Genomic DNA, 26,907 nt, shown 5'->3' on the forward strand with positions numbered 1-26,907 from the left:
GCAGAGGTCATAGCAGATGGGGAGGCACCAAAGGGTGGCAAGTATTTTGAAGGCTGCCTTGGCTTCTAAAACTCTCATACATTTCTGTCTTACGCAGGTTTCCCCTCAGGCTTCCAAATCCACATCAGATATGGCTAAAACTCCATTGCTGCTGCTGCTGCTGCTGTTGCACCCAAGTTCCAGCACAGGGAGGGTGTTGATCTCTCCACTCTAAAACCTTGTCCTTAATTCACAGTTAAGAACTATCCCACTCTACAAGTTGGCACAATGCTTTTACCAGTCCAGAGGGCCAGAAGAATTTGAGAGCAGACCAGCTGCCTTCTGCAGTTGCCTTTAAAGGCTACCAGTGTGGTAGACCCACCCCAAGGCTCTCACATGCCAGTAGGGGCACAGCAGGGATACAGCAGATTGCAAATTCACTCTGGCAGATAAAACTGGTGCGAAAACGTCACTGGGCTGACTTGGAACTGGCAAGCTTCCAAACAGACTATGGAAGGTTTGTCCTCCTGCCTTCAGTGGGAAAGGGCTGACCCCTGGACATGAATGATTATGGACCCTGCTGTACTAAACTACACGTTGATCAAGTGATTTGATTGCTCCCTAAGGAAACAAAGAGTAAACACTATAACGTCCAGAAAGAGGGCATGTGACATCCAGTATGAGGCCCTGGACAGGGGGAAGAAAACTTCAGCTGTGCTATACATTGCTTGGAGTTCTTTTATTTGATAAACATAGGAGACGCTCCCCAGCCAGCTGTGCTCAGCCTTAGATACACTCTCATACTGCAGGGACTGGAGCTGCTTTCTCAGCCTGCAGCTTTTCTGGCTGTCTTGATGGTCTGCTAAACATCTGGAGATTTTGGCATGGCCAAAGGATGCTATAAGCATTAATAAACTGGAAGAGATAGGCATGGTTCCCACCAGCCCCTGCCTCCTTCTTCAAATCATCCTTTGTGCATGTTGTGGATCCCAGCATCAGCACATTCCCCAGTGGGATCACACAGTGGGCCTCCTGCTTGAAGAGGTTGGGAATCATGACACATGGAGCTCCCCACATGATTCATTCTGATGTTCTACATTATTTGCAGCTCAAATTCAAAACTGCTGCAGGACCCTAAACACCTGTATCTTCTTTTTGCCTGCTGCCAGTAAAGAGAGCTCAGAGCTTTCAATATCTCCTACCTCACCAGGCCACTCTCTGTTTCCAGCTGGAAAAACAGAGACTTTTTATTTTGTTCCCCTGGTTTGCAATGAACAGCTATGTCTCCAGAGTGTGGAATTACAAGGGGAGGTTGTGTATCAAGGAGCTGAACAAGAAAAGCAAAGTTTCCACAGAGTTGACGTTTTCCCTTTTATTACACTGGTTTTACAGTCATAAATAAAACCTAAAAATGAAGTATTATTACAGTATTGCATAAATACTGTTAAGGTATGAAATATTTTCTGAAACATACACATGTAGCCATAAACATGATCTTCATAAGAAATGCTGAAAGCAAGAATGCATAGCTGATTACTTCTTTGGAACAGATCATGAAAAATGTTACGTGCTGGCCTCTCAAGAGGGTACTTGCAGAATCTGATTGCAGAATCAGCAGACATGGAAGGCCTGATTATGGGGTACAGTCTCCATCCTTACTGGACTCTCAGGAAGCTCTGTAAAGACACAGAGCACTGTGTCCTGGATGCCTGGCTGCGTCATCCGAGCTTTCTGATGGCTTCTCATGAGCTCCTTCTGCTCTGTCCAATACTTAGCAATACCCAGCCAGTGATAAGAGTCTTCTCTGGTGGCACCAAGAAGCTTATCAAGGCTGCAGCAGAAAAGCCTGCCAGGGATTGGATTTTCTGGTCTTGTACTGATGCACAAAGTGAGCTTAAAAACATGGTGGTGATGCTTGTTAGTGTTCAGTTTGTCAGAAATGGAGGAAGCCCCTAGGAGGAAGAAAAACAACCATTAAAAATTAGATACAAAAAGCTTAAGATATCTCTTCAGCATGATAGAGAATTTGAAAATAAAGCATCTGGTCCAAGAGATCACTGATCCTCCTTCGGTGTGTTTGATAATCTCCCTTGGGATACGTTTTTCCAGACAACAGGGTAGCACCTCATAATACACTGTGCCATGTACACCACTGCTAGAAATACAAACCATTTAGAAACAGCAGCATTTAAAAGGTGGGAACTTGCACAGCTGAATGCAGGGGAAGTGGAACTGGATCCTGTGGAAAGGCAGATTTTTTGGGGGGTTAGAAAGACTTGCGCAGGGGTTTCTAGTACCACACCATGTTTGCAGCATGGCTAACTCCAAGGCTGGATCTGGTAGCTCAGAGCAAAGTTCTCAGTGTCTCCAGGGATGGAGGTGACAGATTCTCTGGGTTCCAGTACCACACCGTTGTCAGGGGAGACTTTTTCCTTCTATCCTGTTGGAATTTCCCTCAATGCAGCTTGTGTGTGTTACCTCATTTTTCCTCTGTGCACCATCAAGGAGAGTTTGGCTATGTCTTTACTACCTTTATGTAGCAGAAAACTGCAGTTAGATCCCACTTAGCCACCTTCTCTATAGGTCTAGGAAATCCCATTCCCTCAGTGTCTCCTCATAGGGCAAGTTACTCCAGTCCCCTGCCCTTTGCAGTGGTACTCCACCAAATCCCCTCTGGTTCCTCAGTGTCTTTCTCCTGCCAGGAAGGCCAGGACTTGATGCAACAGTGTGTATTTCTCTGGAGCACATGCCTGGAACTCACTCACCCCATTACACCTCTGCACAATTAGTACAATGGGGCAGGATGTTCAAAAGGGCTGAGCACAAAGACATTCCCATTCCTTCTGCAGAGGGTTGGTAGTTAGAACTGTTGATGATGGACCCTATTCACCTTCATTTGAGGGGTGGCTTGTGTTTAGCTGAGACAGCAGAGCAGTTGAGCAAGTGCCTGACTTCCAGCAGGCTTCCTAGCCAGCAGGACTCTGCAGAAATCATCAAGGTTGCCTGGTTGGGACAGGCAATTTATTAGCTGGCTCTTTAAAACCAAGACCTGAAGGGCAGATTCCCCTTGTACTGCTGCACAGGGAACCATGCTGAGTCAGCAGCAGTTTGTCAGCACTCACAAGCATTTAGCAGACAGCTCTGCTCAGCTCCTGGCAAGCATCGCACCATGCACTTGATTGTGTGTAAGCTGCTAAATTATTTAATCATCTCAGGCATTAGGAGACTCAGAAAGACTGAAAGCCAAGGGGAAAATGTCTCCTAAACCATTACATTGCATAAAGTACTTTGTTAGGTCAGCTGATTGACTGGATATTGCTACTGACTGTGTATCCTGTCACCTGAATGTCTTACTCAGAAAAGAAATGGAAAGGTCAGGTCTTGAGGTACTAAAAGTCCTGTGGAATGTTTGGGATGGATGGAACTGAAATGAAGGGTAATGTGTACCTTTTCCTCAGCCAGAAATAAAACAAGGCATTATAGGTTAGTTTTGTGTCTGTGAATCTAAGCTCCTGCCAGCAGCTTTGTGCATCCCTTCCTCCACCTCCTGCCATCCATTCTGCACAGAGGGACCATTCCAAGCAAGAACTGGCTTGCTCCACAAAGGGTGGCTGAGCCCTGCAGTTAGTCCAGATCTGGTCTTCTCTCCTGCCCAGTAGACCACCTTCTCTTTCTTGTAGAGTAGGATATCAGACTGTACAAATAACTTCTGCAATTGTATGCATTGCAAGAAATAGGGAAAGCAGACCTTGGCCATATGATACTCTGATCCTGAAGGTAAATCCACCCATCTGCGCTTTTGAACTTGCTCAGAACTTAACTAAAATCCATGGGCCTATCCTGAGAGGCAAAAAGAGAATACTTGAATCATGGTTACAGAGCTGAAGGAGCTTTTGGGGTCAAATAGCTCTGGTAAGCTGCAAGCTAATGAACTGGTAGCTGATTCATGCAAAGGGTTGAAATAATGCACCCTTTTCTTAGTTAAAATATGAGAGTACTGCTAAATCTCTTCTCCCCTCTACTCCTGGCCACAAAGGCACAACGTAGCAGCATAGTCCTTTGGCAATCTCTTGCCTGCTTGGCCCTCTGCTCATGCAGGGTCAAGCCCATGCTTATTTTCCCTACAGTCACTTCTGCTAACACCATTGCTGGGATCATCCAAATCTCCTTTTCCTTGGATTTTTTGCATTTATTTTCTCTCTTGGTGTTTTCTTCGAGTGTCTACTAACCAAAAAGATATGAAGGAGTTCTCTGCAATTCAGAAAGTAGTATACATTGAAGTCCTGGGTCCAATACTGATCTCCAGGTTGGTATGCAACAAAGTTTCTCCAGCAGTAACTGTAATCTAAGAAGAGAGATACCCAGTCACTCTTGATGAAAGGATGCCCCGTTCTTTCTTCATTAACATGTCAGTGAGTCATTTGTTTCTCAGTAAGAATACAGTAAAGGACAAAGATATTCATACAAGGGATGCACAAATAACTACACAAACAAGTTAGTGGAAAGGGGAACCAAAACTCAGCAGGTAGCAATATGTCTAAAAAAAAATTGCCAGAGAGAGAAATTGATCATTGTGGTGGCTTGGGCAACCTTTATGACAAATAGCACACTCTGGCATAAAGCCAGAGCACATTTGCCAAGAGTGAAGGAATCAGTGAGTGGCAGGAGTGAAAAGGGAAGTGGCACATGCAGTCAGAGCTGATCAGGCTCTCTTTCTGGCAGCCTTATGCTTGAGAACACAGCTTTCGTCAGACAAGTTGCTTCAATCATTAATCTGTCTGACTTACCCCAATGATCAGGGAAAACCTGGAGTGAAGACTCTAACATTTAGCAGTTTCATATTGATCCAAGTGTTGATAGGGTGGGCAGAGCTTCTGTCAATGCTCTGGTGGTATAATCCCAGAGACAGTATCCCCAAGATAAGCAATGTCCTTTAAGATTACATTTGACCTGGTGGGTTTTATAGCTACTCACTCCAGTGGTAAATATCCACACAGGTGTGTGAGGTTCATCTCTTGAAATACACATTTCTTTTTGTGAGCTGCTCGTCTGGACTATTTTTACAGCCAAACATCACCAGGCAAGAAAGATATAGGCACAAAAAGGCACATGTGCAAGGCACATGCATCATCTGAAAGTCTCCTTTAAACAGTTTCCTTCTCTTCTCCAGCTACCAAGGGAAACCAATTACTTGATGCAGATGGCAAGCTGATCTGCACATGTTTTCTAGGAAGGACAGGTTCTGTCTTACACCCAGGATTTTTCACTGCATATTAAGGAGGTGTGGATGGCTAGAGAAACCTCTGACTCTCCATGTTCAGATTTGGCAAGAGGAAATGACCATGCTGGTCCTGCTGCTGTACAGGACTGGGGAAGAAATAAGGCAGAAGAGAGTGACATTTTTGCACTCACTAGTCCTCCCCAAAGCAAGTCATCACCTCTGTTACAAACTAAGAGCGCACATAATCCCAGAACTTTCAATCCACACTTAGACAAAGAGTAGCTGGGTTACCTTCAAGATTCATTATATGTATAGTGACTCCATGCATTCCCAGGTTGCAGAGACCTTGTCTGTTACGGATATCGTGGTGCCTGAACAGCTTGGCTGCATATATTTTCAAGGTCACATAAGGGCGTGACCTCAGGAACTCCAGAATCCTTTCGGCGCAATTTGCACAGGGACTAGCTGAAAGGAACCAGGTGATGGAGCAAGGAACTTGTGGCCTGTCTTTGAAACAATTTTCTAAGAAGTTGACTTCAGCATGTTGTCTACGAGTGTTTGAGCACCAGTTCCTCCAGATGGAACCTCTTCTCCACCTGATTTCATAGAGCAGGTACACCCCCCGTCGATGTTGGCTGGGCGAATAATTTATTTGGAAGTCTCTTGGCTCTATCTTCCACCTGAATAAGAGTGCCAGCAGTACTGTGATCCCAAGATTTCAATGATGTTTGGTCCCATTGTGCACTGCCCACTCTCAATATCAGCCAGGCCTCCCACTCCCAGCTCTTCCCATCAGAAATGAGCAGCTTGAAGAATGTTTCAATTTAGCAATCTAAATCTGGAATGTGATGAAGACTTCAGAACACCCCCAGCACCTCCTTGAGAACTGTTGGGTGGGTAAGCAAGCCCGTCACCACACAGAGATCAGTATCAGTCAAAGCAGTAAGGCAACTGGAAAGGAAGATTGAGGAAAAGGATAGTAAGAATAAAACAAGGCACAAGGCTGTCCCTGGAAATTGCCATGGAGCTCAGGCAGAAGTCAGTGACAGAGCTACATCTCTTACCCTTGGTTGTTGCCGCTGGAAAGGAGATCTGTACAGAAAATATTTGTGAGTCATCGAGGATAGCAGGTCAGAAACCAAAATTTCCTCTACACTTTCTGTCCAGACACCTTTCAGTCTATACACTCCCTGCCAAATCTCTTTTCTCTAAAAGGCCTTAATAAGTAATCACTGCACAGCAGGATAGGCACGCTGGGATGCAGGAGGTGTGGATTCCTACCTGGAAGTTGAACTTGATGGTTGTTTAAGCTATGTTGTACATGAACCCTTGCTCAGTTTAGCACATTATGGTTGATTGTGTAAACACTCAAGTTTAAATTCCCTGATTTCAGCAGTACTGCATCTGTTTTTCCCTGACTAATCAAAGAGCAGAATCAAATCTCTTATCCCTTAAATCTTCCAAACCACTTCTATGAGACAGGCAAAACTTGAGCCATTTTCCCATCGGTACTCATAATTTTGGCAAACTAGACAGAAAAATTTTCACAACCAACTTCCCATCTCCACTTAATCTGTAACCTTTTCAAAAACTAAAAAAAATATTAGTGTCAAGGAAAAAATACCTGTACAGAAAGAAGGGTGATTTCTGACTAACAAATACATACATGATGGCAACACAGACCTGCCTGATTATACACATTTTATCTCCCATGGTGGCAAGCAACTTTGACCCCAAGACTTATTCATCCCTTCCCAGCTGAGGGTCTAGAGGAAAACAATTGCAGGTGATCAAAGCTACTCATTTATTTTGTAAAAATCCGCCCATAGAAAACGTAAGGATCTAGGAACTGCCATATTATTTGATAAATAATTAATTTCATTTTTTAAATTTTTAAAAATTTAAGTGCTTATAAAATGAAAAGAATTAATTTTATTTCTAGTTTTTATGTATTATACATAATATAATAAAGATTTCTTTTAAAATTTACTTAGAATTAAGGTACTAAAGACATTTTTCCACAGCTTAGCTCTTTAAGATGAGAAATTATGAATTATACAGAGTGAAATTACATTTCAACAGGAAGAAAATAGTTTTCCACATCAACAGAGACATGATCAACTCCTTTCACGGCCTTATTGCCCTGATTCTTTAGGAAGAATACTCTAGCTATTTATCACAATGAAAATAAAATAGATTAATAGATAAGCTAACTAAATTGCTCCAGTCTTAAAAGCCTTCAAGATCTCTTTCCACAGTAAAAGTTCTCTGGGATTTTGAATTCTTCCTGCCATACCAAGATTAACAAAATTTTATTAATATTTTGAAGCTGGACCTAAGACTCAAGATACAGTAATGGGTTCAAAGACATAGAACTCAAATCCACATCTGTCTGGTGTGTATCCTCATGTCCCAACAAACCACATTTGTGTCTACACTCCAGTCCTTTAGATACAACTACAGTAAATATCTACACTTGAATATGGAGAAACAGGCCTGCCTTCCACATAAATGTGCTTACCTCTGCCACTGACAGCAGCCATGGATACTTCTGGATTTCTGTGTCTCATCCTGGAAGACTGGTGTGCCTTTATTAGTCTTACACTAGTTTCAGTTTCTATTCCTGAACGAGAATACTGATCTTTGGGCCTTATTAATGCTGCTCAGCTGAGTATTTCCTTATGCTGACTTTATTCATGCTTACTTGCACTACCCCACTGGCTGAGATGAAAGAAAGTTCCCGGCAGCGAAGAACTGCAAATGGGGGAGATCCCACTCAGAAATTGCTCTGGCCTTGAAAGTACAAGGTTACCTTCCAGAAGCTGGAATTAACAGATGAGCCACCTTTTGCAGTGCAGGCAGAAATTACATTTCTTTATTAACTCTAGCTCCAGAACAGAAAAGCAAATCTTCTCTAGTCACCCCAATGCAACAAGAAAGAAAAGCGTCTACACAAATGGCATCAAGCCACACAGCTGTGGCATGGCATGTCACTTTTCTGACACCCAGATGCCACGAGGAAGTCGGACAGAACCCAGTGGAAAGAGGGAAACAGAAGACATCATATGCAAAAGCCTGTGAGTCTGTGGAACTCCAGCAGGTGGTGGTGGTTACTGCCATTTCCCTTCATGGGACTGCTCCTGTGGCGTTCCAAGGACTGCTCATAACCCCCTGAGCCTGGGTCCTCATGTAATCAAGGAAGACACTCCATGTGTGTGACCACTGAGCTGTGGTCAGTGGCTGGGCAGCCACTCTCAAGCTAACTCTAAGCAAGCTGTCCAGCATCCAGGAGAGCTTTGGCAGTGGACACCTTGTTGTGAGGGAACATCGAGGTATTTTTGAAATATCACAACTGAGAAGATATCTGTACTCACATGGACACTCTGAGAGCAAGACCTGAGCCACCTGTGGAGTATCTGCAGAAGCTATTGGTCATGATATCAGTTCGCTGATGTAAATAGAACAGACATTTTCCAGTGCCCTGAGAAACCTGCTCAGGATTATGAACTGGGCATCACCTTCCTGTGATCAGTTCTGCAGCTCTCACAAGATGCAGCAAAAGAATATTTCCCATTTAATCTAAAAAATGACGGAAACAATGCTAGTTTCTAGTGAGAAGCTTTCCTCTGACTTACACACCCAAAACCGGCTTGCAGAGGAAAGGGATTACAGAAGAATTCTTCATATGGCTCAGGTAGAACGAGTCTCTGTCACTTACAGTTTTTTCTGGTTTTGTGACACAATTATTTTGTGGCCTGGTGCAAGCTGTAGAGATCCCTGGACAAAGCCACTGCCTTCCCTGGTGCCAAGCCTGATGTGGGATTGTAAAGCTAAGGGAGGGATTTATTTGTATTCTCTGCAGCAAGCTCTCAGTATCCCATTGTCAAAAAGTATTCAGTTTCCTGCCAGGACAGAAAAAAAACCCAGAAGTGTACATGAACGGTGGAGTTCAGAGGGAGTAGGGATTCGGGCAGTGGCAGGACTCTCTGTCAAGGAGAAGACTGGTTGTGGCAGGTCATCAGGCAGTGCCAGCACAGAGTCTGCCCTCAAGGCCTCTTCTGCGGCAAGGTCACTCCTCACTTCTCAGCACGTAATTGTTCCCCAGTGGTTGGATTCTTTCCCGACACAGAAGAGTGAAGGGGAGCAACTCAAACACTCAGAGATTGTTGAAACAAAAACGTGGTTGACTGATGTGGTTTTGAGCTCACGGCCATGATCCTCAGTAAGACCAGGAATGCTTTGGTGCTGGAGCAAACCCTTCACTGCCCTGTCCTTACAGTGCATATTTGCAAATAAGCAGGTGCGAATTAGGCTTAGAGATGATTAGTCTGATCTGCAAGGAATGGTTTGATTAGAAGCAGTAGTTCCTGATAGAAAACCAGCAACGTGCCACAGAAAGTGGAGAGAGAAAAATGAGTCGGAGCAGCAGGGAATTAGCAATGCAACATTTTCAGGTGTCTCCAGGAAGTTGAATGTGCTGTACAAGATGGCGGAAAGCCAAAAGGGAAAAATAAAAGAAAACTGGAAATACTGCTCTGTTAGTCCTGTCAGCCTAATGTGACAAGAAGAATCCCTTCCAAATTCAATAGTTGCTTTAACCCTAAAAACATCAGAAAGACAAGGTTGCCACACAAGCGAATTTTCATACTTCTAAAAGAATTTACACACTCTGTTTATGAGGACCATGCTTCAGTGAGTCAGGAGGAGGATGTTGACCTCCAGAAGGATCATACAACTAGGTGGGAAACCCATTTCCCAGTTTTTATGAGCAACCAGCAGTAATGCAGTATCCCTTTAAATTGCTATGTGCCAGTAGCAAGGGTTATCTCTATAGGTGGAGTCTCGTATTACTCAAACGTTTAACTGTGGCAAAAATTTTTATTCTACTTCTCATGCAGTCAATTATGCCCCCTTATAGAAGCTGCTTAAGGTACCATAAGAGATAAATGTAGAGGTGGTTCGTGATGTTGAGCTATTGATAACATCTGAATATATCTCAATCACTCCAGCAAAGGGAATTTTTTTAATAACCACCACCCTCATATGCATGCCTCATGAACCTGAATGTGTTTTGGAGGAACATACACAGCAAAGGGTACATAGAATGGTGGGCATACACTCACTCGTGCCTCCTTTAAACACCAGGTACCTTAGACCTTCATGAGAATATTTCCTTTGGTGGTAGTAGAGGCATGCTGTACACATATGACCAGATTCACTAGGGAAAATAATCAAGAAGCTTCACGGTTTCTTCAGAACATTTCACAAAGGGCCTCCAGGATGCACACTAAGTGATAGAGAGGTGGACAGAGCATCAGGGAGCTAGGTCTCTGCAGATGGCTCCCAGGAAAGAGATTGCAGCAAAACAGGTCTGCAGCATTATTACAGAGGTGTTGTCCGTTCATGTACCACTCCTTTTTCTCAAGTGTCTTTTAGCTTATCTGACACTCGAAGCCCAAGATGTGCATCTGGTAACAAATTTGGACTGAGACAGACTCCTAGAAATGGAAACACGTGGAAGAAATTAGGGAAGATGGACAGGTTAGAGAAGAAAGAACAGCACAGAAGGAAAGTTAAATCAGACATCAAAGAAGACAAAAAGGGACAAGTTTTGAATCAGCTAAGATCCCAATTTGCAAATCTCTGAAGATTTTACAGGTACTGAGCTTTTTATTCCCTGGCTGAATGATCTATTGGAAAGAGGTGAGAATCACCAAGTGGAAGTCTGGAAGCAAAGAGAAAGGTTAAATTTAAATGTGACAAAAGCCTCGGGCTTATGCCACAAGAGGCTTAAGTCTCAACCTCCACTTAGAGGCTGCCTCCTGGAATTAATTTGAAATGGTAAATCCTGTATTAGTTCAAGTGTTCTGCTGCTGACACATTTGACAGTAAAAGGAAAATCCATTGTATGTTTACTTGGATTTAATGGAGTTTTCTCAGCAGGTATCTGTATTTTTTATAGAAAGAAAAACCACAGAGCCTTTTGAGATTTATTCTGTGACCTCCACATTTAAAAAAGGCTAAAATGTGTTTATGTATGAACCTGTACGTATGAACTCGCACTCATGAAGGTATTTGCGGATATTTACGAATGTGTATGCACAATAATGCAATAATGAATATAAAAACAAGCTTGTAGACAAACAAATACATCTCCTTGGCAGCATATTACTTTGCAATTCTGATAAGCACACCCATCCGTGGCTCGTTTCTCTCTCCCAGTACCTTTGCTTTCACTTCCCCCACAGGCTGCACAGCGTCACCATACTTTCCTGAGACTCTTGTTCAGCCTCCATATGTGGAAACCGAAACCTAAGAGATTAAGATAACTGGTGGCACCCTGCCACTGCTGGGTGAGCTTTATGAGGCTGACTCTGAACAACGATAAGCAATGGCACCCAGCCACAAGGATGTGCAGGCAGAGCTCTGACCCAGGCAAAGTGAAAAATAATTGGCTAGTGGGAAGGACTTACCTGCGTGCTTACTTCAGTAATGAAACATCCTGATATCCTTGTAATATAATTCTTTCACGTTAACTGGTGAGGTTGTAGAAATCAAAGAATTTCCCTGATCATCAAAGATAGTTCATGAGGAGTCAGTGTGGAAAAAAAACAAGCTGCAAGTGAACATATCTGTATTTTGGAATATATTTTTCTACTCTAAGCAGTCCTTCTACAGTTTTCTCACACTATTTTGAGTCACAGAAGTTCTATATATTTATCTTTCTGATTTTGCCTCATTTCTATGTCTTTGTTTCAATGCACATGCTTTGTCAAAGCACTAAGCAGAACAATAAGTACCCCAAACCCAGTGGGGATTTGTGTCCATGTTCTGCTTCAGAGCCTGAGTCAGTCATCACACAATTGGCAGAGTTTTAAATATGAGGGGGACCACATAACCAAGTGGACTTCATTTGAGAGAAAGCAGTGATTTTCTGTAGGTTGTATCAAGTAGAGCGTTCAGAGCAGCTCTAGAAACTTTCAGCTCTGAGATTTTCTTTTCCAAGCACTCAGGGATTGCTCAATGACAACAATATATGGTTAAACTCTCCCCAGAATTCACCTGGAAGCTGTAACTGCCATGGGAGGCAAAACTTCCATCACAACCAGAAAACATCTATCAGGATCAGGCATTACAACCACTGGGCACCATCAAGGATGGAGTTCATTTTCTTCATAGCAGTTCATACTAAACATATCAGCTCCTGGGCCATCTGTGGGCAGCAAAGCCCACAGTGTGTCAGTGGAAGCCATAAGTGAGGGTAGTCAAGATAACCAGGTTTTGGTTTTTTTAAGTCCTCAGGGCCCCAAGAGGCACGGACCATAATAATTGTCTTTGGTTTTTATTGTCAAAAAAATTTGGGGTTCTTCCTTGCTCATGACCTTGGAATGTCACAAGCTTGCTTCGGCCAAAAGCTGGTTATGACGCAAACAGGAGCTGAGTGTGGCAAGGCCAACAGGACAAGGCCAACAGGATTGTGTAAACAAGAACTAAGGAAAATGAGCCTTGGCACAGACAGGGGATCAACAAGCTGAGTCAAGACTATGAAGAGTTAAACTTCAGCTAGGACTTAGAAACAATTTGTACTGATTGAACTAAAAGATAAGTTAATGAAGAGTTAGAAAGTTAGCTAAGAAATACAGTGCTATTCACTATTATGTACCTGTCTGAAACTTTGCTTGTAGTAAATGAACTGTCCTAAAGGCAAAAGAAGCTGATAGAATTATAGCTAGCACCTAGATTGCATGATCAAATACAGGCAGGAAGTATGGACTGTCTCTAGAAGGCTTGCCCAGAATAGAAGGTAGAAAGTTCATGGTGATGAAGAGATCCCTGACTTCATCTTTCAAGACTACTGACTCAAATCAAGACCACTGACCTAAATCAAGAAAAGAATTGTGCACCTGCAAAGGACCAGTGACTTCATTTTAATAGGAAGCAGGAATGGGAGGTGCTGGAGATATGTACATGATTCATATGCACCACTTGGTGAAATAAATAGAGGGCAAATAACCATGTAAGCGGCTGGCATGTCTCTAGGAGGCGACTCCTGTGCTGCCCGCCGGCGTAATAAACATGCCACTTTCTAACTTTAATTAGTTAGAGAGTTTTTGTCCCTGAATACCGGGTTTTTAACGATTCAAAGCTACAGAACCACCCCCAAAGTTGCTGGGAAGGTTATGCTGTGATATCATTTGTTTGGCAGCCTGTGCCAACAACTAGTTACATTGGAGACTGAACAGGGAACACTGGGTCCATTTTAAAAGTTTTGCTCAGCAGTTTCACATCATCTGTGTTTCTCTTTCCCAGCCCCGCCGTAACAACTTGTGTGATCAGTTTTCTCTGCCTCCTTAAATACACCTTAAAAGCACAAGGGGTTTCCAGTGGATACATCCAGTGGCCCAGTTCCAGGATGGACCTGCAAATAAAAATACTTACTTACTTCTTCTAGCTATCTGAGTGGAGATGCTGAAATGCAATGACCATGGATACTGTAATTATCGTTCCACAGTCACACCTCTTGGTGGATGGAGGATTTGCTTCTGTTGAACGGAGTATCTGTGTATTTCTGAAGTTGCTTTTTAGATCAAGTACTGCTGTCAGTTACATGTTATAGCTCCCACTGAGACAGTGGAAAATCCTCTAGGTTAGCAGAGTCTTTCAAATGAAGACTAGTGTTTCAGTGATTAATGATGAGACATTACCATACCAAGAACTGACACTTAGTGTGATTAGTTGATCAGCTTAATACAGAGACAAGTGCTTATTTACATGGCTAACTACAAGCTTCTGGAATTTTCTGCTCCAGTAAACTGTGGATGCAGATGGCAGGACAGGGTAAAAATAAGTCCATATAGAGACACTAAAGGTAAGATGCAGGGTTCCCAAATGCAGTCATTGTGCAGGTATTGAGGTAGTGGGACAGGATCATGACAAACCACAGCTAGTGGCCAGGATTGTCTGCTCTCTGTAAAAACATCCTCTTGGTCACTGCTAGGTAGAGTGTCTGGACTCTGCTTTCTGCCCTGATGGGGCATTTTTTGTGGTTTTAAGTCCACTTCTGTTCCTCTTGCATCATGAGGTAGGAAACAAGGCTAGCTGAGAGGACAGCAAGTCTCCAGAGATGTTCCTTTTGGCATCCTGATCATCTCTTGCCAGAGGATGGGTCCTGGCACCCCAGGAGCCCTGTGTTGGAAGACCATGACTGAGGGGATGATAAACCCAGAGACAACCCTGAACTGGTTCAGAAGTGGCTGCTCCAGATGGATGCACATAAATTTATGGGGCCTGATGGGATTTGTCCCAAGCTGCTGAAGGAGCTGACCAATATTATCGCAGGACCTTGCACTATTTTTCAATGGTCTTGGGAGTCTGGTTACGTTCCAGGTCAAGTGGAAGATGGCAACGTTGTTCCAATTTTCAAGAAGGGTAAGAAGGAAGATCCTGGTAATTACAGACCTGCCAGTCTCACTTCAGTACCTGGTAAAACAATGAAGAAGGTTATTCTGAGAGACAGTTATCAGGTCCTGGGAGAGATGTCCTGGACCACCTACTCTGAGGTTGCCAACATTTGGGATAGCTTTGGACTAAATTAACACAAAAAATACCACGCGATCAATTAGAAAGTTTTATTTATACAGGTTGCAGCAATTTAAACCATATGATAGATTCAACAGCCTCTAGCAGCAACAATTTAAACATTTCTGAACAGCCTGCAAGTTAAATCTTTCTGAACAACGTGTGGCAACAGCCATCTTTGAACAGCCTGCAGCAGCAGCGAGTTAAACTTTTAAGCAGAGGAAGAAACGAAGAAAGAAAGATAGGAAAATAGAGGTAGAGCAAAGAAGATCTGGCCTTGTCCAGTTTTTAAAAGCAGAAAGGTAAATCATTCCCATCTTTTGCCAAAGAGAGGATACCTATATCATGCTGCTAGTAACACTTTGTTAGTGAGCAGATACAAATATAACCTTGGGTTGGAAGGTTCATCTAGAGGTCAACTTTGGCTCAAGGCCCATTTTTCAGGCCTCAGTCAGGGCCTGTTGTTCAGGCCTCGGTACTTCACCTTCAGGATAAAATGTCCAGCACACAGCTAGATAAGTCCATAGGCCTTTGGGTGAGCAAGTGGCTCAAAAAGTTACAGTGAATGGGATTACATCAGGCTGGTGACCAGTCACCACTGGGGTTCCTTAGGGCTCATTTTTATAGCCAGTGATCTTCAATGTTCTTATAAATCATCTATGTGGAGGAATCAAATGCAGGAACCAAAAATTAAGTAATTTTGCAAATTATACTGAACTAGGAGGATCTGTGGATCCCCTTGAGGGTAAAGAGGCCCTGCAGAGATATCTGGATACTGAAGAGCTGAGCAGCCACCAACTGTATGAAATATTACAAGAGCAAGTGCCAGATTCTCCACTTGGGACAGAGTAATCCTGAAATTTAAGTAATCCTGAAACCTGTGACCGGTGATAGGACTGGTGTAAATGGAATGAAGCTGCATTAGTGGTGTTCAGCTTGGATATCAGGAAAAGGCTCCTCACTGAGAAGGTGGTCAGTCACAAGAACAGGCTCCCTAGGGAAGCAGTCACACCATCAGGCCTGTCAGAGGTAAGGAGCATCTGGAAGATGCTTCTAGTCATGTTGTTTAGTTTTAGGTAGTCCTGCGAGGAGAAGGGAGTTGGATTTGATGATCCTTTTGGGTCTCTTTCAACTTGAGATATTCTGTGATTCTCTGATTCTATATATAAGACCCCTGAAATGGAAGTAGAAATATGACATTTAGATCCTCCAAGTGCACTTTGAACCTTCTGTGATTTGAAAGGGACATAGCAGAAGCAGTCTATTAGTTGTAATAGCCCAGGATGTTACTTTTCCACATATGCCATATAAAATGGATTTCCCAAATAACCAATGACCCATGCAGCCATAGATTTCTTTCACTCTCATTCACTAAAAATAGCTTTTGTCAGAAAGTTCTAATACATTGAAATCAAAATGCTGCAGCACTTATATTAGTTTTGCTAGATTTTTAAAAATACAGTCCTTCCAGGCCAAGGATGTGGATCTATTCATTCAAGCAGGGTCTCTTGTCTCCAGGGGCACAAACTTTCAGCACTGTTGTTGAACACACTCTCTCCTCTCTCTCCTGCCTTTCAGGAGGTCTGGCACAAAAAAACCCCAAAGGCTGAATTTTCCCAGGGTACTGACATTCTGTTTTGAACAGCTTTTCTCATCTCACAGAAACTGTACCTTTCCAATCAGTCACAGAAGTTACTGAATGGAATCTGGAAGGGACTTTAATGATGCCTGCAGGGGCCCCATGACTGGGGGGTGTCAGAACACTGCAGAAAGGGGCTGAGTAGCACCACTTGGTGAACTGAAACCCATGCTCAGATCCAGATTAAAAAGGAATCTGGTGGAGGGTTTCTGAGATGAGACTGGAGTTCCAGGTAAAAATCAATGAATTTCTCACGCTGGAACCCAAAGGAGAAAAATTGCACTCTTAGCTTTTCCTTCATAATATTATTGCCTTTTTCAACCTAAAAATTAAACTTGAGATAATTTTAGTACAGGAGATAATATGAAAGTAGATTTTTATTTGGAGGCCTCCAGGGGCAGTTATGGAGAATGTCCACAAAAGCCCCCATACACAGGGTGAATATAGTTCTTATAGGTTTTAGGAAATTAGCATAATTGATAAAAAGCACCAATTAGGAGGACAAGTGGTGATGCAATTACCCCCCCAGGGCAAGCTCCTTCTCTGGAGCCCTCCCTCCTTAGTACTAGTTGTACTTTATGGAATTGTGTCTCAAAGACCTTGTTCTCAACATTGGTTCCCAGGAAGAACCAAGATAGGATAGGGGTCTTGTACCCCCTGGGGCTTGGAGCTCTGGAATTTGTTTTGTCTTCCTGCCTAGGGAAAGGGCACAGAAGAGTACTGGGAAAGCTAGATAGAATACAATAATAAGCTACAGATCTCCAAATATATATGCGAAGAATACAAAGAACATGTAAAAGAAAATAAGGCAAAAACCAAGATGGCATCAATCTGATGGAAAAATATCCACAGTGCTTCTCTCCCAGTGGGACAGGATAGCTCCCATCATTTTAGTATATCACTTTTCTCAAAAGCCTGCTGCAGTACTCTTTAAGGTCCAACTAGGTGCAAATCAGAGCTACATGCGAACAGGGGCTTCTTTCCTGCTCTTTACAGCTCAGTTGCCCTAGACTGCAAATCATTTCATGGGATTCCCTCTATCTCTCAGAGTGTACTGACCTCAAGGATATTTTTGAGCATCCAACGATTTCTATTTATGGCTGGTATAAATTCCATGGGCAAGAAAACATTATCATCACCTTTTATAAAGGTCTTCGAACAGTACCCGTAGTCTGGAGAAATAGAAGCAAAATGATTAACCTGAGTTTATTCAGATACCAGAGAAGCTCAGGGAACAAGACTTTTTAAGCTCTTCCTTGTGTCCACGTCACAGAGACAGCTTGGCCTTGGATAGGTCAGCTGATGGATGCTGTCCCCTCCATATTTGGAACCAATGCCATTCACTCCGGATAGTTTTTTTCCCTCCCTTAACTGCAGAGAAGCTCTTCAGCCAGCCTTATCCCAGCAACTGCATTTACTCCCTTAGACAGGGGAGAAGGACCATATCTCCCATTCCCTCTGGAGTGACATAAGGATGGTGGTATCTCTAATAAAAGGAGAATTTTCATACAGATCTGGCTTCTAAGGGTCCTGTCCCTCTTCTCCTGCACTATTTAAACACCTTTTTTTTGAATGCGACACTCATTCACTGCATGATGATGACTGTGCCCACAAAGAAGCTGGGTAGGACATGGGACACCATAGAAGCAAGCCCATACCCCATTCACCCATGCACAAAGTTCCCCAGCTCACACCTCCCCAGCCCCAGAAACCACGGGGAACCTTGCCTTTGATTTTCATGACATCAATGGTTACTCTGCCTCGCAAGCGGGCAAGTACCCTCAGGCCTCTGCATGTTCTTGGCTGGTGTACTTCGTAGAGCCGTGCCACGCGTATGTCTATGTGCACATTGGGGTGCCTCTCCAGGAAATTCCGGATTATATAGCAGCACGTCGCGCAGGGGCTCCAAGACAGGTACCAGGTGATGTAACAGATCCTGGAACTTCTCAGCTCGAAGACTTCCTCCAGGAAGTACTTTTCTGCATGGCAATCTTTATCATTGTCATTTCTGACCCAGTGTATCCAAAACCTCTCACTTTTAGCCCACTGCACCTTGCATAGTAGGTATGTCTGCTTTGAATAAATGCAGGGATCAAACTCTTCTCTTAATACCCAGTCAGATACATACATGCTGCAACAGAAGAGAAGCTTCAAGGAATCACTGGTTACAACTTTGTTTTCAGGAGTACTCTAGTACATTAAAAAGGGGGAGGGTGGCAGAAATCATAGGAGAACTGAGAAGGGCAAAGCATGAGAGAGCAACACAAGGAAAATGGAGAGGCAGGCACCAGGCTGGGTAGAGGAACTAAAGGAACCAAACCCTGAACTGCTAATCCTCCCCTTGTCTACAGCTGCATGCAGAACTTTCATCGCCTCCTCCCTCCCTATGCCTGTCCTCTTCCTCATCAGTGGGAGTATTTCTAAAAGCTGTCTATATTTTTTTTACGTGTCAAACATTTTTACAAGGCTCCTATGTAGCCCTTTTCAATGTAGGGAGCTCTTGTGAATTTTGTAAAAACTAAAAAAAAAAAAGAAAATAAATGTACTGATAAACTATGAAGCTGAATATTTGTCCTTATTGGATTCTCTTCCTGTTTGTATTTTCATAAGGATTAGCACAGTCAGCACAATCCTACATGAGAGAAGAAGAAAGAAATGCTCTATACAAAAAGATGCAGCTCCCAGAATGGATATTTTTTGAGTTCAGAAAGGATGTCTAAATATTGTCAGTTAAGGATATAAAGACTGCCAGTGTTGGTCGTGAATGTATCGTTTACACTCAGTAATTATCTGTAATACATAAATAATGAAGTCTCCAGAGGCACTTTGTGGCCTTTGTACAATTGTCTTATATTGAGATTTATATGAGAATGCACTTCAGATATATGTTTTTCCACATTAGAATAATTCAGAGTAAATCTAGTAGACAACTGATCAGATTCTGAAGACAGAAGCAATAAGCCTGTAAATTGTTTTATAGATTAGTACTCATTAGTAACAAAACCCAACAAACAAACAACAAAACCTACCAACCAAACCAACAAAAAAGCACAGCAAAAAAAACAAAAACAAAACAAAAAAGTCACAAAAACCCCCAGTGTGAACTAGGGAAAAATGAAATCTTGCAGAAGAAGTAACTGTCACATATTCTCTATCTGCAGGACTTATCACTTATGTAAAAAAGCATCTCATTTATCTGAGTCAGTCAGAAGGCTTTGTCTTCTTACCCTGCCTTCCTCCTCATCCCAGCCTCCTACACATTAAAATACATATGCACACAAACCAGTTTATGAACCGCAGAGTGTATCTCTCCTTATCTTCTCCATGTAAAGTCCGTTTATATAAACCAAAGAAACCATGTGTGCAGATTTCTTTATCAGACTTTCTGTTGAATTTATGTAAATGTAATAACAAATGTAAATGTCAACAAATGTTTAATTCTTTTACAGGAATAATTTTTTTATTATACGTAATTCCTTTAGTATGTTGTTAAAAAAAAACCTAAGAGAGACAAAAGTGAAGCACAGATTCAATTTTTATGCTTTCTCATTTGAGGTGTTAAAAGAGATGCAATTTATAGTATGTTATTTGGAAGTTAATGTCTATTAGCTTAAATTTCCTTAAAACTCAATTTTTAGGGAACATATATACATAAAATAATTATATGTTCACAATAAATATATAAAATATGTGACTGGTTGAAGTTCACCAAAAAAAATTCATTTAACTCCCAATACTCAAGCCAATCAGTTCATCTAATTTTTACAGAAGGTACCTTTAAGGTTTTGGAAATCAATGTCACAACAGGTTACAGAGATCTGATTTATTCAATGGTATATGTAGAGGTTCCCATCTGATTATAACACACAAACAAGTTAAAACTTCCAAGTCCTACTTAAACAGGTCTTAAGCACCCTCTTACCTGTGTTTTGACCATAAAATATTGCACTTTGGACAAGCTATTGCAATAGGTGTCCTGTGCATATTTTCAGGGACATAAAGCTATTTCTTTAGAACAATCTTGAAATGCACAAAACTTCAAGATATAGACACCTTACAGATGTCGAGTGAAACTTACAGTGTAATCAACTTAATGCAACATGACCAAAAGTCTGCATTCTTATAAATATTTGCTACAGCTATAACTTGCTATTTTTAAATAGTAGATTAATGAAAACTTAAACATCTCTACCAGAAGAACAGATGAGAAATTTTAAAACCATGATAAAACATTCACACACTATAGAATATATACAGAAAGGCAGCGTTCATTTTTCTCTCCAAGCCAAATAAGAGAACACTTAAAGTAATTGTGAGTTTACAGACAAATTGCCCAAAGCTGTGCAATCACTTCAATTTCTTTTTTCATTTTTACAGTTATCACCAGCAGTCCTTGCTGCTTAGCATTGTTATATGTTGGTGTGTGGTACACATATAGACAGAGCCCTACTCAAAAAAATTGAGCACTAACAGTTGTCAATATAAATATGAGACAAAATTCATAGTTAGCAAACAATAAAAGATATAAAGAAGAAAACATAATTATTTTTCTTTCTAAATTTGGTTCATCAATCTCATAGAGGTGAACTTGCAATCCTTTCGGAATTTGAGAGCTGCAGAGAAACACACTGTAAAGTGTGACCAATAATTTGAAAGGTTGATTGTGCCCCAAAATGTTTAGAGAAATTAGGGCAGAAAATGGCAGAGGGATGACAGCCAATGTAACCATCTCCTAGGCTTTATTTTCTTTTTGATTAATATGCAGCTGCTATGTAAATGTACATGAAATCTTGAAAATGTATTGACTGATTACAAAACACATTTTAAAATGTGTTATATATTTCTGCTGTATTGTCCCATCATCCATAACTTGAACAAGAATGCAATGAGATTATTTTAAAATGTACTAATTTTACAAAAACAGCTCCTAAAACTAATATCTCTTTTATTAAAACTGTGTAATAAACTGCATCATTATAGATATTTAATAATTTTCCTTCCTTCCTCTAACACTTTTTATTAGAAACTATTTAAAACTCTGCTCATTGCAAGATAATAATAGTAATAATGATAATGTCTAAAAATACATGAGCATAAGTTTGACAAAACTTCTTTAATCTGCATTTTTTGTCCCTTGCTAATGCTTTGCACAACCAAGGTACTTCTTTACTAAACTTTGCATTAAAACTTCCCCCTCCCTCCCCCCTCCATTGAACCGAAGATGGTCTGAGACACTTTATTTTGGGTGACAACAGCTGTCTCAAGACCTCGAAACTGCCGAGCAAGGAAGAGGGATTTTCAGCTTCTCTTGCAGCCCAGCGTTGGGGCGAGTCATTTCCTGCGTTGGCCCTTCCCCGTCACATCCCCATCTTTCCTGTGCTTCTGTCAGTGCCTTTTGTTCCTCGGTGGTTTATGGCTCCCGGGAGAGCTTCTAAACCAGTGGGAACTTCCCCAACAGGCTCAGACTTCAGTGCAGCCCCTCGTCCACTGCAGTGACACTGGGGACAAAGGTCCCACTCAGGTACGCTGCCACCAGTGCTGCCCTCGCCCTTCTCCAAGCAAGGCAGAGACTCTGCGCAGACAGAGAGCCCTCCCCCGGGGCAGCAAAGCGAGGGATCCCCTTGGGTTGAAGCAGCGGCAACAACACAGAGCTGAAGCTGGGATGCTTTTTTTTTTTAGTCAGCAATTTCTTTTACCCTCTCGGCTTTCTCCTGGACATGGCTTCTCCTTTCCCGGTGGACCCTCGTGGTGGTCCTCCTTTCTGTCCCTGCAGACGGGGCTCCACGCGGCACGCCCAAACACAAAGCACACCCCCAGGCTCCGCTGGCACAGGGCGACGAGAGAGGAAACCGGAAAACTTCGCCTCGCCTCAGTTTCTGCCTCTTAATGACGTATCCATGCATGCCTGCCCCTAGCAGTGCTCTCACCTCTTTCCTCACCCCTTATCTCAGCTGCGGGGGGTGGATACATTTTTCCAGTTTAAATAATTGAACCATCTCTTTGAAGCCTGATTCTAAGTTTCAAAGGGATGGTCATGCGTCCTTGGCAGAAAAATGTGATTTATTCTTCTGTGTAGGATGTTCCTCCCAGGGTCGCAGCTGTTCTGTGTGGCATACAGACCTTTCCTGGAGCACCTGAAGCTCAGCTCTGTGGAAAGCATGGTGGTTCTGCCTTGTGCATCACCGGATCTTTCCATGCTGTCACAACTTTGTCAAAGATGAAGTGCTCACAAACACCGCTCATGAGAGGCTTCACTCACAAAGTGTCAGCAAAGCTTACTCACCTTCCCTACCAAACCCAGCAGGGTTTCCCCTCTGGTCTTGAACAATGCTGCCTGAACACAGGGTGCCCAGCATCTCAAGGGGTCTTAGATTTACTAGCTGTCAATACTCCTCTTCCTATTCTGTTTTATTAAAACAGCTGTTCTTTTGATGCCATGCTGATTTTTTGCCTTTTCTTTTATACCCCTTTATACCTTTTTACAACTTTTGTATTCTTAGTGCTTTTTGCCTTCATTCTTGGACTTTTTTGTCAAGCTAGGAGACTAAACATCTTAGGAGCTTCGTAGTTAGGGATCAGTGTGCCCCAGACCCCAAGGTCCTCTCCAGAACACATTTGTAAACTAAGATAGAACCATCCAGGGGAAGGCTCCTTGGGGAGGGGGGGCTCATTCGAGCCTCTCATTGGGGAATCTTTGATAGATATGCTAATTAGTAAAACCTATAATGTTATACCAGATCTATTGTGGGTGGGTGTGCATTGAAGTGTGCATTGAGGTGCATTCGACCTGGACATAGTGTATCTAAGGATCCTTAAAATAAATACAGAGGTAAAATCCCTTTTTCCCTTCTAACCATGTTTGATTCCTGATTTTAAGACCAGGAAAAGGCATCACTTTAAGGCATGTGTTGTCAGGCCTTTCTTATGATGCCTGTATAACTTGGGTCAAAGTTACAAGATGCTTATATAGCTTGAGTTATAAAATGCCAGTACAACCTGAATCATAACTTTCTTTACCTATATAACCTGAATCAAACTTTCTATACAATGTAAGAGCAAGTATATGGTTAACTAGTTGCTTAATGCTAAAATAAATGGAAACTCACCAGGTGAATAGTTTCAAAAATAGACAAGTGTAGCTGTATTGGCAAGCAGCAGGATGTACTAATGAGAAATTGGCAAATGTAAAGCCAATTAGCCACAAAATGAAGAATTTAGACCAGTGGGATCCAGAAAGACCAAGGAATACCATAACTGCACTTGCTCCGAAGACAAAGTTGAAAAGTTCAGATGTGAGGAAGGCCTTGAGCCTTCATAGAAGAAGACCTCCAAGACCACCTAAATTGGGGAAGCACAAGCGCAGCACAGAAGAACTATTAATAACTATAACATTATGTAAATTAGTTCTAGTGCATATGTGATGATGTTATAATGACATAGCAATATTAATCAATACTTACTGTGTAAATAAACCACAGCACTTGACAAGGGTGGGTGAGTTAGGTGGAGAAATCTCTGTCACCTCCAGCGCTGCAATAAACAAATACCTGCTCTATAGACACCAGTCTACGAGGTTTTATTTCTAGCCAATCTTTTCAGCCATTACTTTCTGAGAACCAGTACCTACCCTGCACCATTTCTCTTGCACATGAGTGATCCTGGCCAGGCCACTAAGATGCACACATCTTGAAATTGGACTTTGATTTGATCCTTGTGGGTCCCCTCCAACTCAGGATATTCTATGATGCTGATGAGTACATGGATAAGAGTGCAAAGGGGCAAAATCCATTTATTTTGAGATTTGTAAAAAAAAACCTCACATTCCCTTTCTTTATGGTTTTTTTGAGTGTTGTTACAGGAATTTTCTGTGGAAGTATTTAGGAAAGATAGTAGCTCCCAAGTCCCACAAAGTTCCTGCTGTTCACCTAACCACTGTGCTGGAAGAACACAGTGCAGCCTTTCAAAAACATGGCCAAGGCAAACCTGGCAAGACTCACAATCCTAGATAGACACCGAGGAGTAGCTACAGATACCAGCCAGCCACTCAGCAGGGTTCTGCTTGCAGATTACCTGCACTGTGGGTGCAGACAGCTCAGCTGGCTCCGTGCAGAGCCTGGCTGGGCTCATCAACTGAGGCACAGCATTGCCTGATCAGGTCTGGAAACATTACAAACACATTCATGGGACACCAAGCCTGCTCTAAGAAGGACTAGATGTGCCTAGAGAGTGCTGCAGAGGCTCTGCAGGCGTGTTCCTCAGATGAGGAGCCCAGGGGAGCAGCAGGCAACAGGACCCAAGTGACTCCTCATAGACCATGAAGGCACCAGTTCTGCCTCGGGGTGAGCTATGGCACACTCTGCATGCCAGCAGCATGCCAGGAGAGCAGGTTATCTCAGACTCAACACTGCCTGGATGCACAGACCCAGCCTTGGCCTAGAACAGTTACAGGGCTATTTGTTCCTCCAGCAGCTGGCCTTGGGTTTTTTTTCTATTACCTGGGATATCCCAAAATGGCATGAGTTGACAGTATGAGGATTTTAGCTTCCATTTCTCTTTTTATGGAATACCTGAAGAAAATTGCTGAGCCCTGTCTCTTCTGAGGGACAAGGAGCTCCAGTGATTTCAGGACTGATGCCAAAGCTACTGCCAGATGTTGACACCAGCTTGTTTAACCCTCTCTGCTTGAATGCTGGCTGCCACAGAAAGTGCCTGTCTCCAGTTGGGAAGGACAAAGTGAGCACTGTGGGCTGTTGGCTAACCAATGTATGCCACCCTAACCCAATGGGAAATCTTGTATGGCTTGGAAGAGGATGGAAAGTCTTCGTGTTGACATGTCTGTTTGTAAATGCATTGTGAGTACCTGTGGCAACAATGCAACTTTCTGAAAGCTGAAAAGGATCATAGATAGTACCAGATAAGGTCTGCTAGGAATGCACTTCTATCATAAAAAGCAGAACATAAATGGAAGTTCATGGTGGAAATTAATGAATTTCAAGATTGCAATAAACTCACCTAACTTGGAATGAAAAGCTTATATTACTAAGGAATGGGCCTCTTTGCAGCTTGCAGATTGAGGTGTCTTACACCTTTAAAATAAGATGGTGGCACTCAGCCTGAATGGGTTCAGCGGAGATTTGACGGGAAATCTTCTTGCAGGATAATGTGCAAAATGAGTTTGTTTACATGATCCATTCCAGTGACTCTGCTCTGACAGAAATAGACATCACCTGAGACGAAGTCAAGAGATGGCATAAGTACTTTCCTAAACTGCAAAAGCTCTGTTCCCTAGAATGTGCTGTCAACAGCTTTCTCCAAAGATCTAAGCGGGATGTGATTGGCTGACACTAAGCAATGCCTGTATCTCTTCTCCAGAAGCCATTTCCCATTCTTCACCTCTAGCTCCACAAATCATATGGCTTTTGTCTGTGACCCCTGCAAGTCCTAAGTGGACAGACATACACTCATATCGTTATTAATATTTTGATCAAATGATTGATTAAATCATATTAAAGGGTTAGCTATGATTATAAGTAGAGAATTGCCAAGTATAAGGTATAGAAATATCAGGAGTCTTGTGTCTGGAATGTGTAACCTTACAAACCTCACCAAGAAGTTAGTGGACCCTTATATTTCAGTCCAGAAGCTATGGAGATGATCATGCCCACAAATTATACTGCTTGGAAAGCCAGTCCCCTTCCCACCTTTAATATTAAGGCTTCCAATCAGTACACCTCAGGAGAGATAATCAATGATTGTTTTAGGCTAAGAACATTGATGAAGTTATTAACAATTGAAACTAACCAATGCAAAGGTTAAATTTAAGAGCAGGCATGGTATGCATAGTATGTAAAAGAACTTATGTACCAATGATTCAGCAGAGAAAGTATATAAAATGGATGGGTTATTCTTATATGCCTGTAAGTTTCTGTTGGTGTCTGTGTATTGCTTAATATCTGTCAGAGTTTGTGTATTGTTTGCCATTTCAAATACATGGCTAAGAAACTTGGTGTGGGCATTAAGGATATGTTTAAGAGTAAGAGTGTTGGTGATTTGACTGATGATGATCAGATTTTTAAAACCTCATCACTGGGGTGTTTATTGAAACATTGGACAAAGCAGCAGGTGAATTAGTTAAGTGGAAAATGGTTGAATATTTTAATAATTGGTGGCTTAAGTGTATTTTGACAATTTGCACTGTAATAATTGGTTACATTATTGTTGGGAATGAAAAAGTAAATTTTACTCAGTATAGGAGCAACTTATTTGATATTCAATATGTGTAGAGAAAAACTTAGCTTGGAACCTGTAAGTGTTGTGGATGCAATTGGGGGAAGGAGAACAGGCTTCTTTTTTACAAACATTACTGTTAAAGTCAAGAAAGCAGTGGGAGACACACCAACTTGTATATGCCTGAATGAACCATCCCCTCGTTGGAAAGAGAATCATTGGGGAAACTGGATGCTTAAATAACTTTCTGTGATGAAGAAAT

At 42.2% G+C, this 26,907-nt stretch overlaps 2 protein-coding genes across 2 annotated transcripts; both read right to left on the reverse strand.

The window, feature by feature from the left end:
* Nucleotides 1-1,354: 1,354 nt before the first annotated feature.
* On the reverse strand, nt 1,355-7,743 carry LOC138117410 (C->U-editing enzyme APOBEC-1-like). Its single transcript, XM_069027686.1, has 4 exons — nt 7,722-7,743; nt 5,492-5,902; nt 4,209-4,324; nt 1,355-1,931 (listed from the first exon to the last, which is right to left on the reverse strand). The coding sequence occupies exons 1-4, from the start codon at nt 7,741-7,743 to the stop codon at nt 1,905-1,907; spliced, it is 576 nt and encodes a 191-aa protein (XP_068883787.1). The 3' UTR covers nt 1,355-1,904.
* Nucleotides 7,744-14,837: 7,094 nt separating this feature from the next.
* On the reverse strand, nt 14,838-22,393 carry LOC138111516 (C->U-editing enzyme APOBEC-1-like). The gene is made up of 4 exons (XM_069017447.1): nt 22,115-22,393; nt 18,146-18,549; nt 17,478-17,590; nt 14,838-15,953 (listed from the first exon to the last, which is right to left on the reverse strand). The coding sequence occupies exons 1-4, from the start codon at nt 22,135-22,137 to the stop codon at nt 15,939-15,941; spliced, it is 555 nt and encodes a 184-aa protein (XP_068873548.1). The 5' UTR covers nt 22,138-22,393; the 3' UTR covers nt 14,838-15,938.
* Nucleotides 22,394-26,907: the final 4,514 nt, after the last annotated feature.

This window comes from Aphelocoma coerulescens, chromosome 1, assembly GCF_041296385.1.
Source record: "Aphelocoma coerulescens isolate FSJ_1873_10779 chromosome 1, UR_Acoe_1.0, whole genome shotgun sequence".
NCBI lineage: Eukaryota > Metazoa > Chordata > Aves > Passeriformes > Corvidae > Aphelocoma > Aphelocoma coerulescens.